Here is an 18,319-nt window from a genome sequence, read left to right as displayed (position 1 = left end):
GTTTGTTTGTCTCTTTACTTCTTCAAACTGAATTCAAAGTGGAGAAAATGCTGCATAACATTCTCATAGTCTCATTCACACTAACGTTGGTTCTGTATCTTGTAACCAAAGGAAGTTTCAGCATGCAGACTGGAGCCAGCGATCAAAACACGTGCTTCCTATTTTATTTTGTTGGTTATGTTGTAACTGTCTCGTTACTCCTGATTTGTCCCTGCCATCTCCTCTTCCCTAATAACCGTCCTGTGTGTTTATTGTTTAATCTTCTTTAATCTTCTGGGTCCTCTTTTTTCATAACAAATGATCGTACTTCCCGCAGATTGTGATACTGACACCTCCAGGCCATGCTGCAACTCTCTGAGGTGGCTGTTTGACTGAAGCATCTTGATGGGAATCGCCTAAAATCCTAAAATAAGCAGTCTCAAGGACCAGAGACGAACACAGCTTTAGCACAGTGGTGCAGTGGTTAGCACTGTTGCTTCACAACAAGAAGGTCCTGAGTTTGACTCCACCATCTGCCTGGGATTGACTTCACAGTCCAGTCCTCTGCCTGTCAACCTTTGATGCATCCATGCACCTCCTCTGTGGTCTCCATCTTTTCCTTCAGCCTTGCAGCTGGAGGAAAGTCATCATACTTTGTCCAGTATTTCTACTATCCTTCCTCTGCACATGGCTATTTAAGTATTTCAGCCCTCCCTCTCTAACTTTGTCTTCAAACCGCCGAGCTGTCCCTCTGATCTAACCCTTTCTAATCTTGTCCATTCTGGTCACTCACAATGAAACTTGAAATCTTTAACTCTACCCCTTTTGTCATTCCCACCACCTCAAAACCGCTCATCGTAGCAGGTCTCAGCACCACATTGTAAACCTCCCCTTTCACTCTTGCTGCTGACCTTCTGCCACAAATCACCCCTGACTCTGAACTATTCAAGGCAAGGCAAGGCAAGGCAAGGCAAGGCAAGTTTATTTGTATAGCACAATTCAACAACAAGGTGATTCAAAGTGCTTTACAGAGACATTAGAAACAAGAACAAATAAAAAGCATGATTTAAAATTGATTAAAACAAGCAAATAAACTAACTAATTAACAAACAAACAAACAAACAAACAAACAAAACAGTATATAAAATCAAAACAGATAAAATCAGAACAGTAGATAAAATCAGTAGTTAATGTAAGTTTTGAAATTTAAGCTTAAAGTGTGGATTTGGTGCTTTATTCAAATGCAGCTGAGAACAGGTGAGTCTTCAACCTGGATTTAAATAAACTGAGTGTTTCAGCTGATCTGAGGCTTTCTGGGAGTTTGTTCCAGATATAAGGAGCATAAAAGCTGAATGCAGAGTCAGAGTCGAACTTTTGTTCATGTTCCAAAAAACAAGCAAAAAGATGATATTTAAATTTTTATTTATTTTTATGAGCGAAAAAGTCACATAGCAGGAAAAGCAGAGTATTTGATTTGATTTTACTGGATTTATTAATAACATCAATGCAGTTTTGAGACAGTCCAAAGACTGAACCCTTCAACAGAGTTTTCATTTAATTTCTCTTGTCTGCACCTCCTGTCACGACTATTCAACCAGCTTCCACTTCCCTTTGCTGTCATTTTGGTCATTTCAGGCATTTCCTTGATACTTCCTGTTGCAGTCTTCCCTTCTTTTCTTTTCTTTACTTTTTTAGTGTGTATTTTTTCCTTCATGCATGACCTTTTTCCTCATCTCTCACTAAATATTATTAGTGCAACACTTTTCTTCCTGCATACACTCTTATACAAACACAATAAGAACCAAAGGGCCCAGATTATAGAAAAGGTTCAAGAAAAGATCACCTATAGAAATTAATTTTCAGACTTTTAAACCAAACCACAGATTCAGCCGATTTGAAGGTTTAGGAGCTACAACCAGATGGGCTGATCTAATGTATGCAAAAGAACTTCTCTAAACGCATTAACAAGTGTCAGCTAAGAACAGGAAACTGAAGCAGTTCACACGGCTCACCAAAATCAGACAACAGAAAATGAAAACAAACAACTAGTCTCGATTTCTGCTGCGACATTCACACGGTAGGGTCAGAACACGACGGCACGGATCCTCCTGCCTCGTATGTTCGAGCCGCAGGTTTGATGATGCGGGGGATATTTTCTTGGCACACTTTGAGCTTCTTAGTATCAGCTGAGGATCATTTGACAACCACAGCCTACCTGAGTATTGTTACTGCCCGTCTCCATCTCTTTATGAACACAGCACCTTCCAGCAGAATAACAGGACATGTCACAAACCTCAAAGCATCTCAAACTGTTTTTTGAGCATGAAAGTGAGCTCGCTGCACCCTCCTCAGTCACCAGATCTCAATCCAATAGAGCACCTTTGAGATGTGGTGGAGGGAGATCCACCTCATGGATGTGACGCTGTGATGTCAACATGGACCGAAATCTCAGAGGAATGTCTTCAGCAACTTGTTGAATAAAACTATTCTGACAGTAAAAATGTATATTTATATTGACGTCACTAATATAGAAATACTAAACACATTCTGAATTACTAAAGAAAACAAGGAAGAAGGAAGTCACTTTGTGAATGTCCAGGCTTTCCAGCACGTTGCGCTGGAGCCACAGTGACGCATCATATTTTGGAGTGATTTCAGTTTTAGAGATTCAGGACTTCTCTCACAAGTGTGCAGTGTGAGACATTTTATTTCATTTTGCTGCCACGGACAGTTTCTTTTTGTCTTTAATTAGTAGACGTATGCACAAAATAAATCTAAACCACGTCGGCGAGCTCTGTACCTCACGGGAAAAATAAAGAGTAAACCTCACAGAACAACATTAACCTTAAAGCATTTAGATGGAAAATAAACCGCTAGAGTTTGTTCATCGTGCTTTTCATAAGGATGAGTTTCTTCCTGCCCACTTTCTGCTCCTCATTTCATAAACCAGGTGACAGCATCGCACCAAATACATAATTTTGTTGCAATAAAAAATATACATAAATCTATATTTACATATGCGTTTGATAATAAAAACAACAAAACCTAAAAGTTTATCACTTGGGTGGATCCACGAGCGGCCTGGCTCCTTCGGCCCAGGAACCAGTGGAATAACTTAAAACAGCTGTTTCGTCTCAGGTTTGTGACAGTATTGCAGTTAGATCATGACCAGATGACGTCAGTGGAGGAAAAAGGACGGTGGAGTTACTGCAGTTCATCCTGATGGGAGCACTGAGGCTGCATTTCTTCAAATCCAGTGCATCTCCTGGAATCCTGATCCGAGAGCATTGTGAATAGTTCAGCTGCAGTAAAAGCTTTGATACCCTTGTAGCACACAGTGTGTATACGTCCACATGTCATCATCCTGAATAAGATCCAGCCTGTGAGCTTCTTGTCACTGATTTCCCCCAAACATCTCATTTGGTGTTTGATGGCCGACGTTAATCAGGAAGGACTTCGACGTACTCAGACTCAGGAGCATCTGAATAAACAGAGCGAAGGTCAAACACACAAACCAAAGAAGATGCTGCGAGACAGAAATAGGACAGAAAAGAACAGAAACGGAGAAAATGTAAGGCGTACTCTCGTAATCATGTTCTTCCTCAGGTACGGTGTCAGGCTGCCTCCATGGCTCACGTTCAGTCCTGCGCGGCCTTTGTTCAGGTGACTTTGAAGGCTGTGCTTGCAGCTCTCTCTGTGGCTGGATCAGCAAGGCCGTCTTCCTTTTGACTGAGTGGCGCAGATGCATGGCCAGACCCTGGTTCTTCCTCTTGTAGTGACGAATCAGATCGTCAATAGTCTTAAAAAATGTCTCATCCAAACCCCCCGCTGTCTGATGAAACAAGAACAGCATAAAGTAAATATAACAAAGGTCCATCATCCTCCAAAAATCAGCCGAGTAATCACAGTTACAAGATGAGCTGTTTAAAAATAAAGTGTAAAATATCATCGTTTTATTTAAGCAGCTAGTGCTCTCACATGGTGAGATGACCCTCGAACATTTGTCCAAAAAAACCTTGTTTCTTTGGCTTTTATTTTGAATTTCGGGTTGAGGTTGCGACACTTGGAGTGGGTGTGAAGCAGTTTTTAACAAGGCTTATCTGTTTTTCACGCCTGAAGATTTCCTGTGGCTATCTCCTTTATTTATGAGGCACTACTTTGTGTTTCGAAGGCTTGTAACTTTGAAAACATTTAAAACATTTGTACTATTAAAGCAAATTATTGTCTTTTTTTCTTTTCTTTTTTTGTTTGAAAAACATTCAGAACATCAGAAAAAGTGCCAATTTCACCACGTTTTGCTTGAGCACACCAAATATTCAGTTGATAAAGATAAACTGAATATCAGTTTATGGGCCGGGTGGGGTCTACACCAGCTGTGACAGGGCCAGAGGTGGGGTACACTCTGCAGCCAGTGTATTCAACTTATTTCCTTGAAACATCGTTTAAAGAATTTCAAGACTATAAAAACGTTCACTCAACAAATTGTCAGAAGCAGAATGATGGTGCGATAAACGTTGTTGAACTTTATGCGTGTCATGTTCCCAGCACCGCTTCAGTTTAACAGTTTTCTTATTATAATTGTTGTTGTGGCCAAAGCTGACACATACTGAAAGTTATGGTTGGATGATCAGACGATAGACATCACAAGTAGGTTTTGCTGCATCAGGAACTCCTTTAAGGCTTTCAGCACCTAACAGGTAGGAGCTGTTCTGGGAGCACGAGGGAAACCCACACAACTGTGGTTGTTCACTGTTGTGCAACACATGTGAACAAAATAGGGGGAAAAAGTCAGTGTCACTTTTCCACAGCAAACTATGACATCATCAAATGTTTTGCTTTTAAAGAGCGTGAAAAGAGTTCAATGAGAGAACAACGCTCAGTCTTTGGCTACAGTCTTCATGTAGGACCCCTCGCTTTTCATATGACTGTCATTTGTGACTTTTAAAGGGGGTTTCCACTGCACTACTGAATATTTACTACTTCGTTTGGAACCAACTGAATTTGAAGTTGGACTTTCCCAAACCTCAAGTGTTTATTTGTTTGTTTTTTTATGAGGTTTTCGTCAAAACTTGAAAATACAGTCGATGTAAAAATTAAGGAAATCCTCTTTTAGTACTACGGTTTTATAAGAATAACAAATAATGAATCTAGTTCTTATCTGTTCTTAAAGTTATATAACCTCAGAAGAAGTCCTGTATGATGACTTGTGACATATTGTTACGGCGTGGTGTAATATTGGCAAAGACTAAAACAAAATGCAGAAGTTGTGTTTTTTAAAACTCAGTGCATGCCTTCATCCAGTAGCTTGTTGAACCACCTTTACCAGCAATACTTTGCAATAGTTTTCTGTGTGACTGAGTGCATGAGTCTCTCACATGCTGGTGGAGGAATTTTAGCCCGCTCGTCTTTAGAGTTGCTTCAGTTCTGTGAGGTTTGTGGTTATTCGTTTATGCGCAGCTCTCTTAAGTTCCTCCCACAGCATCTCAGTCGGGTTGCGGTGTGGACTTTGACTGGTCCTTTGCAGCCTGTTTATTCATTTCTTTTTCAGGTCGCTCTTTTGTACATTTGCTGCTGTGCTTGGGATCATTGTCCTGCTGTATGACCCATTTTCAGACCGATGGCCTCATATTTGACCATAGAATACTTTGGTACACAGAGGTGTTCATGGACACTCAGTGACTGTAAGGTGGCTACAAAACAAGCTGAAACAAGCTGAAACAAGCCATATTCCTTCTGTCTTCTTCTAATTGTACTTTCATGAACTTTAATATTTAAAAGGTTACCTGAGCACACACACCTGCAAACATCTCCTTTCATAGAAAACAAATTAATCAAGTGCATTTGTAGATTTACTGATTTTGAGACCAGACTATCTCAAGTCCTGCTAAGACTGTTGAATGAAAAGTCAGCTGGTAACAATAAATTTTTGTCAGTTCCATTCGCAGACATGGCTGTCTCGTAAATTATGCAAATGCACTGAAGCACAAGATTCATTCTAATGGAGAAGTTACATTATTTCAAAAAGACCATAAAAAAGGCCAACAACAACAACAACAACAACAACAACAACTGTTTTCCTTTACTTATTAGCAAAGGAAGTATTGTAGAATAGTGAAATAGATCGTAAAATTACAATAAATATATCTTTAAATATTTAAATCACCCCCTAATAATAGATAATCGTAGGGGCAAAAGTGAAACCTCCAGAAGCCACATCCTGAGACTGAGCCCACGGGCTTACTTTTAAAGTAGAACAGCTCACGCACGCCGGCAGCAGTTGAATAAATCTGTGGCTTTTATGCTTTTATACACTTATTTTTTTGCGTGTTGTGGAAAAAACTGACTCTGATAAAATGATGCCCTTCAGTGTGGGGTCTAACGAACGTCAGAGGAGTTTCCTGTGGGGAGACTTCACGACAACTGACTTTCCATGATCGAGGTGAAATGTTCATGTACAGTCAGCTGTTTAGCGTTTGTTTTCCATTTTTAAAGGCATGGGAAAGACTCTGAGATAAACAGAAAACGAGCTGAACTTCAACAACGATTAACAGACAGATGGAAACATTTAAAGGAAACATTGGTGACGTTTAAAGCTCCAAACTGATTTTGTGCAGACGCGGTGATGAGACCAAAGTATTTTCCTCTTTTGAATGGAACTCAAAACACAGTGAAAACATGTACAAAATGTAAACATATATAGCATATTAAACTATTTTAACTGGTTTTGCCATTAACTTTGTGTTTTCCTTTTCTCAGCAAACAACTTTTTTTTTTGAAATCCTGTAAAATAAAGTGCACAGTGAAGGACTGATTTGAGTCTCATTCACTCAGTTGCACTTTTTATCTGTGACTGATTCCTTTGTTTGACTTCACTCATGCTGGTCACACACTGGCCCAGAAGCTTTCACCACAATACTTTGACATACAGACTGGAGGTGCCGGGGACTGAACCACTGACCTTCCTGGTGGGAGCCGCCCGCTCTGAGCCCCAGCCGGCTCCTCAGGGATTACTAATAGCTCCTCTGTTTTTTTAACATGACGTATTTTCTTTCTCGCTATAGTTTGTGGTGAGATGTTTGATAAGCAAAACACGATCTGTTTAACACTTTGTTAGCAGCTGGTTAGCAGCATTGCGCTGTTTACCACTATCGTCTCGCCCTGTGTTTGTGGTGGACGCTGGTACAGGTTTCAGCCGCCTGGCAATTTGATGAAATGCTGAGAAATGAATTCATGGACTTTTTAATGATGTTTTTCAGTTTGAGGAGTAAAACTAGAAGATCATTTCACATAGATTTAAACATTTTTAAATGTAATAATTATATATACCTCTTTGATAAGAAATAAGATTCAAATTGTAGGAATGTTTGGCTGATGCAGCTCCACAGTTTTAACCGGTATGCACGAGGTAAGAAACACGTGTTGCCATCGTCGTTTTATCTATGAAGAGTAAAACATACTTTAACTGGATTTAGAACAGATTCTGCTAAAATACAGACAGAATTTTCTCCCTTATTTTTTTGGTGAAATAAATTTTGGAGTCCATCAGCCTCTATTTTTTTTTATCTTTCTTTCTTTCTCGCACTTTTAATATCTGTCTTTTTCATATTATTTTGTTTTTGTGGCGTCGTGAGTTTGTTCCTCTGACATGTCGCGTGTGTTTTTGGGTTTCTGTCCGTGAACCAAATACAAATTATTTGAAGACAACATCTTGATAACATCTTATCACTTTCTCAACATCTTGAGAAAATGATAAGAACATTTTTTTCCGAAATAGAATGACGGCTAACTGAGCAAATAATTATTTGATTATTTGATTATTTTGATATTTCTGATTAATCAGAACGCTTCTGATCATGAAAATAATTTCTGCTGGCTCTGGGAGGAGCTTGGACTTGTCCTGCTCGTAGTATGTTGGATTGAATAGAAATATGAAAGCTTAGGTGCAGGATAGCACTTTGAGCTCTTTATAATGGTTGTAAATTTGCTTCTTTGCGTCCTCTGGTGTTGATGGCAAACTGTCCTGCTGGGGTGAGTTGTTGGGTTGTTTACCAGCTGTGGTTTTATCTGTTTAAAACTGAAACCTGCTGAAATACTCAAATTTAAAAAAAATCAGTAAAATATATGAAACTTGTGTGGTTGTGTTTTGTTGGTACTGACGTTGTCTGTAATTTTGTGTAACTGTGCGATTGTTCTTTATGTAAACTTCGTACAGTTCTGCCTCCCTTCACTCGTCTTTTGAGTGCAACTCATTTACCAAGAAACAGACAAAACAAAGGATAAAGATGGCTCACAGCGACAGAATAATGTTAACCTTGACAGTCACATCTTCACAGCTCTACCATTTAAAACATCTACGCTCTCAGAACTACTCGGCTTGCTCGGAGAGGGTCATTTCGTTTAGGGGTTTTCTCTGTTCACCTGACACTACAAAGGACCCTGCTCTGGGATTATTCGAGGAACTGTGGTTAATTTTTCTGAGGACGCTTTAACGTCTGAGTTTCAACAAACGCTTACTGGAGAAAAAATACGAGTTTCTTATTAAAATTGTTCCCCAAAGATGTGCCACCGAACATCAGTTTTATGTTCTGCTTCAGTTTTTAATAATTTGTTTCATGTTAGTTATTTGAAATACAATCTAAATGAATTTATATTATATTACATCCACGCTCCATATTTGGAAGTCAGAGCGTGGAAGAGGAGAGCTTTCTCAGATGTTCTCAGACATAAGATAAGGTCTCAGTAGCTCCGACTAATGACCAGGAGCTTGTGCCTGTAACTGGCTTTACTAGAAACAGCAAAGATCGACAGGAAAGCAGAGGGGAAGACATGCAGCACTTAAACCCGGGTTGGCCACTTGCTCATCCGACTGTGCTAAGCCGGCGCCGAGACCTGTTTTTGAGTTTTGCTAATTTTATGATAGCAAACAGCTTAACTGACATGTCATTATTGTTTATTTTAGTCTAAAATATTACATATTCAAAAAGAAATATTTTCTATGTACTATAGATCACATATGCAAATATGTTTAAATATACATACACTACATGGACTAATCCTCAATTAATTTTTGAATTGAGGTTTGAATTGAGGCTCTCAAAGCCACAGGCATGTAAAAATCGCAATCCTTAAGGAAATCAAGCACCTAGCCAATCAGTCGGTCTTTAGAAACGCCACTGAATTCGAGTGTGGTGCTATAATAGGATGAGACTGTTGCAACAATTCAGTCGGTGACATTTCTTCCTTTCCACAGTTAGCTTTAGCTGGTGTTATTGCGAGGCCGAAGCATTTGGAAACCACAGAAACCCAAACACGAAGTAAAGCATCATGTGGAGTTCCAACACAGGCTCGCTGAGTGCTGCATCACGCAGAAGAGTCACCAGCGCTTTGCTGTCTCAATAACTACAGAGCTGCAAACCTCATCTGGCATCAACATCGGCACACAAACTGCAGCAGGCAGCTTCGTGGCACAGGTGTCAACTTTGTTGGGGCCTGTGTTCACAGGTGCACACCTTTGAGGACAATGATAACAGGGCATCGCTATTGCTCATTTGGTTGAGCTAGTGACTCATATGACCTACTGCAGGTGCCGCACAAGCAGGTGCCTGGGTTTGAGCCTGCCCCAGACCATTTCCTGCACATCATCACTCTCTCCCTGCCTTCCTGTCGACTCTTTGTGCTTTCCTATCAAAAAAGGCTAAAATGCATAAAACAATAATGAGGATGAGGCGTCCAAATAAACTTTACACCACACAAAGTGATTCCTTAAAGAACGCTTGGCAGGAGGCGGCCCCTCGAAGAACATTTTTGAATAGAAAAGACTCTTCTGCTTCTAAGAGTAAATATTTTACCGCTTGATTTAAAATCCTGCAGCGTGAAAGAGCATTTAGAGTCTCAGTTTACTGCAAACACAGAACAAGGAATAATTCTGAATTCAAGGACCTGGCTGCAGCTGCAAATGTTTCTGCATGTGGTCATTTGTGTGTGTGTTCTTTTACCAGGAGGGTGTAGTATCCATTGTGTGACTGCAGCAGTCTGTAGGTGTACACCACCTTCTGTTTACTGAAAGAAAAGGAGATTTATGCTGCTGTTAGAGGACCACAGAAGAAGTAAGGTTAAGGAAAAAACTGTTTATTTAGACGTGTGTAAAAAACCTTTTATGCAACAAAATTCTGACTTTGTTTGTTCACACAAAATAAAAGAGGAAGAAGAACACATGGTCACATGACTCAATTTTCTCATAGTTTGAATCTTCTTATCAGTAATAAGCAGCTTCCTTAACAACTACACAAACAGAAAACGTTGGCAGTGCACAAAAAAAGTTATGCAAATTTTAATGTACTTTTTACTTGTATGTAAACACTACGTGCAGGTCATGGAAAAAAGATGCAGAAGCAGCAACGAGCTAGAGTGGAACCTTACTTGACCACAGCTGATATTGTGGTATTTGTGTAGGTGTACACTTCCTAGAGTAATAATACCCACGCAAAAACGTTCTTATCGTGATTTTTATTATAGAGTATAATCTGCTTAGATCAACGGAACATCTTTTGCCTCTAATATAATTCATAGAATTGCTAAATGCTCCCTGCTGTCAACACAGCAGAGGTTAGGAAAAACCTGCATGCACACTGCTGCATCAGCAAAAAGATCTGGTTACGTTTTTCCATTATTGCTTTTATTCAACGGCCTTTCTTAACAAAGCTCATTAAAACTAAATTACCTGGTTTATTATATTAAAATACTCTCTTCCCCCTTTGACGCTCGCTACAGAGGATTTTAGGTCACTATATTCACCTCATTCCTCACTGCCCAAACGCTTCACATCCTTATGAGGTTTTCAGAGACTGAAGGAGAGCGAGGTTTGAATTTGATTTGAGGGAGCACTTTTATTTGTTTAGTCCTCCCAAACCAAAGTCACATTAGAGTCCTCTTTTCCTCATCGCGCTCATCTCACAATTAAAGCGATTTAACTTAAAAAGTCTCCTATCGATCATGAATCTGCAGACAGAACCACCAGGAGGATGGTTACAAGGTTAGCCTACCTGACAACCTGCTATGAATGATACCATATTCTATATTAGGCTTCATATTCCAATGATACCATAGAGTGTCTTTACCTATGAAGCTGTTAAAAGAAAGAAGTTTTGATAAAGGTAAGTCTGGTGTATGGAGCCTGACTCCGTGGTGCAGAGTACTTACTAGACACAAAGACACATGGCTCCCTGGATGGTCTCGCTGTCTCGGATCAGGTAAGCTCCATCCTTGTTCTTCTTTCCCAGCAAATCCTCACACTCCTTCTTAGTCATGGCGCCATGGTAGCACGCAGGCAGAGATGCTGCCATGGTGAAGAGAAGCCAGCAGACAACCGACTGACATGAACAAGCCAAAACACCTCTCAGCAACTTCTGCTTTCTCAAAACAGGCTCATTTCCAAGAACTGTCTGAGAACTCACTGTCTGAGTTCCCTCGGAGAGCGAGCAGGGGCCATAAAAGAGCTCAGTCCAGGTTCCCGGTGGGAAACGACGGGATGAAGGAGGTGAGCAGAGAGAGGTCGGTGTGCAGCGCTTGGAGGCACTGAGCAGAATGAGAAGAGAGAAGAAAGCCGCTCACACTAAAGCAGTTTCACAGGAAGTGTGTAACGTGTGTGCGAACACGAGCGAGAGAGGAGAGAGAAAGTAACATCAGTGATATAACCAGCACACATGTGCAGGTATGTGCAGGATAGAACTGACTAATGTTTTTAGTTAAAGCAGAAGAATCAGAGAGAGGTGAGAACAGGAAATCAAAGAAAGATTTTGCTGATCGGTAAGCAGACAATGTGTAAAGTCTGGTTACAAGCTTAGAAGAATGAATTACAAACTCATTTATATTATACTTTACATTCTAACGGTGTCTTAGAGCGCCATTACTGTAAAACTATTAAAACAAATATTTTTGATAAAGGCAGGTCTGCCTCAGGATTCAGAGCAGAATCTGTTTAAGACATTTTACTGTCAAAACGGATTTGCAGGCTTTCTGGTTTTTATTTATTTTATTTTTTAACCGACTCTCGTCAGTTATCACAAATATTTAATTGCCCTCGTAGCTTAACAGTCACAGATCGGGGGGTCACGGACCAACCTGCAGGCCTGTGTGGCTGAGAGCTCATTGTTACAAAGTCATGTGGTAGATCAGGTCAGCACAGAGCAAGTATCTTTTTGTTTGTTCAATTTATCAGAATCAGAATACTTTATTAATCCCGAAGGAAATTACAGAATTATAGTTTCATCCATCCTGCTGCTTCTCCGTCTTCTGCAGGTGGAGGCCAGAGTAGCGGCGGGGTGGTGGTAGAGGCAGTCGGTAAGGTGCTGACCCTACTGTCGGTCGTCACCTTCCCCATTTCAGCCTGGATGTGTGTAAAGGTAAGAGAAGGGAAACCGCTCAGACTCAGGCTCTCGTTTCTGTAAATGAACTGTACTGAGAGGAAATCATGAGTCATCAGAGAGCAGAGCTAAAATATTAGCTGATAGAACATTTGTTTTATTTATTAAACAAAAATATGAAGTTCATTCATTGTGCAATAAATGTCGTTGTTTTGGGTGGGAGAGTTGGGGTTTGCATATTAAGTTCTAGAAACACTGAGTAAAAAAAGTGAATAAAAAAAGATTTTTATTGCAGCTTTTGGGCGTTTTTTTATACAAACTTTGGGGGGAAACTATTTCTAGTCTTAAAAATTAAATGTTATTGTATTTCTCTAAGATAAAACTTAAAAACAAACAGGTATAAAAGCTTTTAAGTTCAAAGCCATATTTAGTCTGCTTAAAATACTAGATGGTCGCAGTGTCAGAGAGCAGCAAACCAACATGGGGGTTGCTGGCTTGAGCTTCTGTTTGTGTAGATGCTACTAAACCGTCTCTGAGAGAAACCAGCAGAATAAAGCGCTAACCTTTTAACACACACACTTAACCCAGTCTGTACGAGGAAGCGGTGTGATGGTTTCTACAGGCAGAAGAGCCGCACACTTCTTCTCTGTGAGAGCAGCACAGCAAGAGGCCAGCTTTCCAAAACCTGAGCAAAAAACTGCAGTTTTGTTGTGTGTGTTAAAACGCTTGTCATAAATGCAATACTGTGCAAAAGTCATGAGCCACTTCACTTTCAGTAAAATTCATTGAAACGCGCAAACATGTGACAAACAAAACAAAACTTTGTACAATTCTAATGAGCTTGAAAGTCAATATATGGTATGAGCACACTCATTCTTCAACACAGCCTGAACTCTCTGAGGCAGCTTTCTGGTCATTTCTTTAAGAAGTCTTCAGGAATAGTTCTCCAGATATGCGGATACGCTTTTACTGCATTGGAAGTGTGTTTGGGATCATTGCAATGCTGAAGTGGACTTCCCTGTGTCCATAATTCCATCACTTCTGACTAGATAACAAACTCCGCTGCTTTGAAATGCAGCCTTAAATCATGACAGAGCAGAAGAGCACACAGGAGCTCTGCCAGAGAGGACGTTACAGAGGAGGTTAAAGAAGTCTAAGAGAGCAATATAGTTTGCATAGGCAACAGTATGGGTCTTATTTGTGTAGGAGGATGGAACCGCAATTGGGTCTGTGGGCGGTTGGTGGCAAACCAAGACTTAGTGAGAGCAGCAGGCAGAGAGTAGGCCGCCTGTTGATCAGGTGACAGGATCTTTTGACTAGTTACTGAAATCACGTGATGAAGTGGACAAGCTTGGTTTTGAGTTTCCAAGAGCGCTGCTGCAGGTAACTCGGAGAGATGAGGAGAGATGGCGTTACTACAAACAGGAGATTGCAAACAACAGTCACCACAGGTGGCCCAATGCTCACCATAACGCCAACAATGATCTGGCAAAGAACTGCTGTAACCTCCATCTGTGTTGAAACCAGGGCAGAAGAAAGGAACTGTGGGGAAGTTACTCCAAGAGGAGCAAGCCAGGAGTGTGGAGAATTATTGCTCAAGAGCACTTTAAAAAGTCTGGCTCCTTCTAAGCAAAACATAAAGACATCGGGGGAGATTTAAATGTAATGCTGTTACAGATAAAAAAAAGAAAGATAAAAATAATTATCAGAATATAAACTCTCTCCAAAGCATTGACTACATATGGAGGTTATTTTCATGCTGCTCATTCAACCTTGTTCTTTCATAAAATTACACGAGCATTATAAAGAACATCATAAAAGAAGAACACACTATATCCAGCAGCAGGCTCTCTGCAGCCCTGCAGACCACATGAGTAAGCATCAGTTACATTTAATATATTCACCAGAGTTTAAAGTTGGTGTGTTTCCTCCACCCTCTGTGCAGTTTATGCACGTCAGCACGGTGAGCGGTGGCAGACTGAAGGCGGGCTGTAGGCCCACCTCATCCAATGTTAGAAACTGTCCTCCTGTTTTCTCTGCTGCTTTTTCCACTAGTGCAACACAAGCAGTAATTCTTCTTTCTTTACTTTTAGTTGGCTTTCTAATCACTAATGATTACTCAGGAGAGAGAGTCTGCTCCGAACTTCTCAAATGTGAGGATTTCTTTTGGTTTTCTGTCGTTGTTAATTCAATAACTTTGAGATGAGAAACCAAAAGTTCTTTAATTCTGGAAACCAACTAAAATCAGATGCAAAGCAAATAAATAAATGAAACTGTTTAGCTAACTGACATTAAAATTAAAATAATCTCGTATAGGCTCCTTCTTTTGCCTCGATGAACATAATTTGTTTTGTCATGTTTCTAGTATGTGTTTAGTGTTTTTAGCTGCTGAATCCCAATCTTCTGGATAAATAGAGTAAATTATCTGTAATTTAGAAGCCAGTCCTGCTTCATCAGGTGACTTTCACAGATGTGAAATGGAAACTTTCAGTCATCACTGCACAAAAACACTGTGAATGCACCCTCAGCTCTGTAGGATTCATCTTTGAATGTGTGAGTGTTTTGTGTTATGTTGATGAGCAGGTTGTAGTTGCTGTCGCCTTCAGACTGGGCCGGGCTGTTGAAGGACGAGCCAAAGGACCCGGTACCAGACGTTACTCTCTCTCTTCTGACCTGTAGCAACAAGACTTCAGCTTCTGTTTCATCGTTATGGGTGTAAATGTGCAGCGTTGGCTATGACGGAGTGGAAGGAAAAGCACGCTTTACTCTGAAATTACAGCTGAGATTCAGAACTATTAGAATAAATACAGGATCACGCATCAAACAGAGTAACGTTAAAGTGGTTCTGTCATGATTGATGCTGAAGTAATGATTAAAAATACCTTATTACACACATTATTATGTTAGGTATAAAGTGCAAATACTCGTACTACACGAGACTTTAAATATCACCACTAAGTTAACTTAAACTATTTTTATTTGTACTGCACGCTGCCTCAGTGTTTTTCTTTTGGTCTTTTCAAGTTTTCACATTTGTGTGTTACCATGCAAAGAAGCACAACTAATAAAAATGGGGTCTTCTCGCCTTTCTGACGCTCTGCAGGTCTGGTCTGGTTCATCCCCTGGTTGGACGCCATCCAGACAGTAGACCTGCGCACCATGTTCTTTAATATCTGGCCACAAGAGGTCAGCAGCATCCTGTGATCACTGAAAGCTGGCACGCACTGACCGTTATTCCCATATAAGGATCACATCTGTGTCCACCTGGCCTGCTCAGAATCAGCTGCTTTTCTTTCACAATAACAGTCTGAAGTTATTTGTTTCTGCACACTGATGTTTCCTCACCTCTCCCTGCCTTCTGCTGTCACCAGGTCTTGACTGTGGATGCAGTGCTGTTGTGTTTTTCTCCCTTCATGTGGGTGATGCATGTTGTAAACGGCCCCCAGGCCATGTTCTTGTTGGCCCAGACGGTTCCTGGTGCAGCTTTCACATTTATCCAGACTTGGGACCGGATGGATCTTCTGATACATCGATGCTGGGTTTGTATTTCCTCCTGGTTTGTTGCACTTTGCACCTCATATCATCACAAAGGTGTGCAGCTGAGTTTGGGGTGATTTCAGGAAGAGTTCACCTGCGAGTGCCATCTTTATTTTTCTTAAGTTTTCTGCTGTCAGGTATGAGAAACATATGTTTTGTAAATACAACCTGCTGTGCCTGATTTGTCCTGCAGATGGCGCTGTGCCTCGAATTCAAATCGTGGAGAGTTCAGATGGAGCGGGTGGAGCTCAAAGCCCTGACACCCCCTGTTGATCTGCAGCGCTGCATGGCTTCAGAAGCCGTATCACAAACACATGGAGACATCTATCCTTATATACATATACAGCCTCACTGAGGCTAATTTAACAGAAATACACAAAGTATACAGACATGAAGTTCAGATACACACCTGTGTGACGAATTAAAGGAAAAGCTATTATCACCTTCAGTGTACCCTGAACCTTAAAGTTGAAAAAAAAAGAAGTTAAAATTTGTTCTTTATATTAACTGGTTTGTTTTAATGTTTTTAAAGTAAAACAAAACCATTTTAATGATTTTTTTTCCTTCTACATTTTCTTTTATGTTCACATTTTTGTGCAGGGTTGTCTTTATCCTTCAAGCTCGGGTCCTCTATCAGAGGCCTGGGAGCTCGAGGGTCCTGTACAGTATCTTAGCTGTTCCCAGGACTGCGCTCTTCTGGACAGAGATCTCAGATGTTGTTCCCGGGATCTGCTGGAGCCACTCGCCGAGCTTGGGGGTCACTGCATCGAGCGCTCCAATTACCTCTGGGTCACCCTCCACATCCTCTCGAGCTCTTCTCTGAGCCCTTGGTACTTTTCCAGCTTCTCGTGTTCCTTCTTGCTGATGTTGCTGTCATTCAGTATCACTACATCGATCACTACGGCCGTCTTCTTCTGTTTGTCTACCACCACTATGTCCGGTTGGTTAGCCACCACCATTTTGTCCGTCTGTATCTGGAAGTCCCACAGGATCTTAGCTCGGTCATTCTCCACCACCCTTGGGGGCATCTCCCATTTTGACCTCAGGACTTCCAGGTTATACTCGGCACAGATGTTCCTGTACACTATGCCGGCCACTTGGTTATGGCGTTCCATGTATGCCTTGCCTGCTAGCATCTTGCACCCTGCTGTTATGTGCTGGATTGTCTCTGGGGCATCTTTACACAGCCTGCACCTGGGGTCTTGCCTGGTGTGATAGACCCCAGCCTCTATGGATCTTGTGCTCAGAGCTTGTTCTTGTGCTGCCATGATTAGTGCCTCTGTGCTGTCTTTCAGTCCAGCTTTGTCCAGCCACTGGTAGGATTTCTGGATATCAGCCACCCCCACTGTTGGTGGTACATACCGTGCAGGGGCCTGTCCTTCCATAATGGCGCCTCCTCTTTCTTGGGTTTCTGTTGCCTGAGGACACTGAGCACGTGGTTAGTTGGGGCCATCCTTCTGATGTACTCGTGGATGTTCATTGTCTCATCCTGGACTGTGGTGCTGACACTCACCAGTCCCCGGCCCCCTTCCTTCCTCTTAGTGTACAGCCTCAGGGTGCTGGACTTGGGGTGAAACCCTCCATGCATGGTCAGGAGCTTTCTTGTCTTTATGTCAGTGGCTTCTATCTCCTCCTTTGGCCAGCCTATTACCCCAGCAGGGTACCTGATCACGGGCAGGGCGTACGTGTTGATGGCCCGGATGTTCTTGTTCTTACCGTTCAGCTGACTCCTCAGGACTTGCCTGACTCTCTGCAGGTACTTGGCGGTTGCAGCTTTGCAAGTAGCTTCTTCCGATGTGCCTGTGGGATTCCCAGGTACTTGTAGCCGTCCTCAATGTCTGTAGAGCTGCATCCACATCATCTAGCAGATCCTCAGAGGATATTTCACTTGTAACCAGCTACAGAGGGTCCAGGTTTCAAGCTTTGCCGTGATCCTATCTTTCAGGTCAGTTCCTCTTGCACTCAATGATCCTTCTTCATTCTTCTTCGTTACAAGCATGTTTTATTTAGTTTTACTTTATTATTTAGATTTTTTATTTATTGGTGTTATAAAATCTTACATATATCAGGTTTAATAGTTTTACTGTTTGGTTTTATTGTGATCTGCAATTTAAACAAGTTGTACTAATAAAGTTACAATAATATGTCCTGTGATCTTAACATGTCTGTACCTGCCCGTTCTTTCTGTTTGAGGTGATTGCAGCCAATGGGGAAGTGTCAGTATCCCACGCTTTGGTGAAGGCGGCGTCGACATGTGAAGGAAACACGGTGGCGTTACAGCTGAGATTCCTGCGGTCACTGCTGTCCATGAAGAGCAGCGCGCGGTCCGTCGCGGTCTTCCCCGTCCCTACAGAACTCCCGGATGTCGCCGTTTCCTCGCTGCCTCAGCTCCTCACAAACATCAAAACTCTGCAGCTACTTTCTGGAAAAATAAAAAAGTT

At 41.4% G+C, this 18,319-nt stretch overlaps 1 protein-coding gene across 3 annotated transcripts; it reads right to left on the bottom strand.

Annotated features, from left to right (window-relative positions):
• Nucleotides 1-1,144: 1,144 nt before the first annotated feature.
• LOC146662650 (uncharacterized) lies at nt 1,145-18,275 on the bottom strand. 3 transcript variants are annotated; one of them, XM_085417573.1, is made up of 6 exons: nt 18,050-18,275; nt 11,433-11,553; nt 11,179-11,348; nt 9,975-10,038; nt 3,562-3,811; nt 1,145-3,460 (listed from the first exon to the last, which is right to left on the bottom strand). In XM_085417573.1, exons 1-6 carry the CDS (start codon nt 18,130-18,132, stop codon nt 3,420-3,422), a joined length of 729 nt encoding a protein of 242 aa, XP_085273699.1. In that variant the 5' UTR covers nt 18,133-18,275; the 3' UTR covers nt 1,145-3,419. The 3 variants fall into 3 exon arrangements, with proteins under 3 accessions (XP_085273699.1, XP_085273698.1, XP_085273697.1); XM_085417572.1 differs by adding an exon at nt 12,232-12,364 and having other exon boundaries at nt 11,179-11,553; nt 18,050-18,188; XM_085417571.1 differs by having other exon boundaries at nt 11,179-11,553.
• Between the last annotated feature and the right edge of the window lie 44 nt (nt 18,276-18,319).

The sequence above is a fragment of the Rhamphochromis longiceps genome, linkage group LG9 (assembly GCF_057381845.1).
Source record: "Rhamphochromis longiceps isolate RC_006_pf linkage group LG9, R_longiceps_female_GT1.1, whole genome shotgun sequence".
Taxonomy (NCBI): Eukaryota; Metazoa; Chordata; class Actinopteri; order Cichliformes; family Cichlidae; genus Rhamphochromis; species Rhamphochromis longiceps.
The sequence above is the reverse complement of the archived record's forward strand: the minus strand, read 5'-3'. Positions and strand labels throughout refer to the sequence as shown.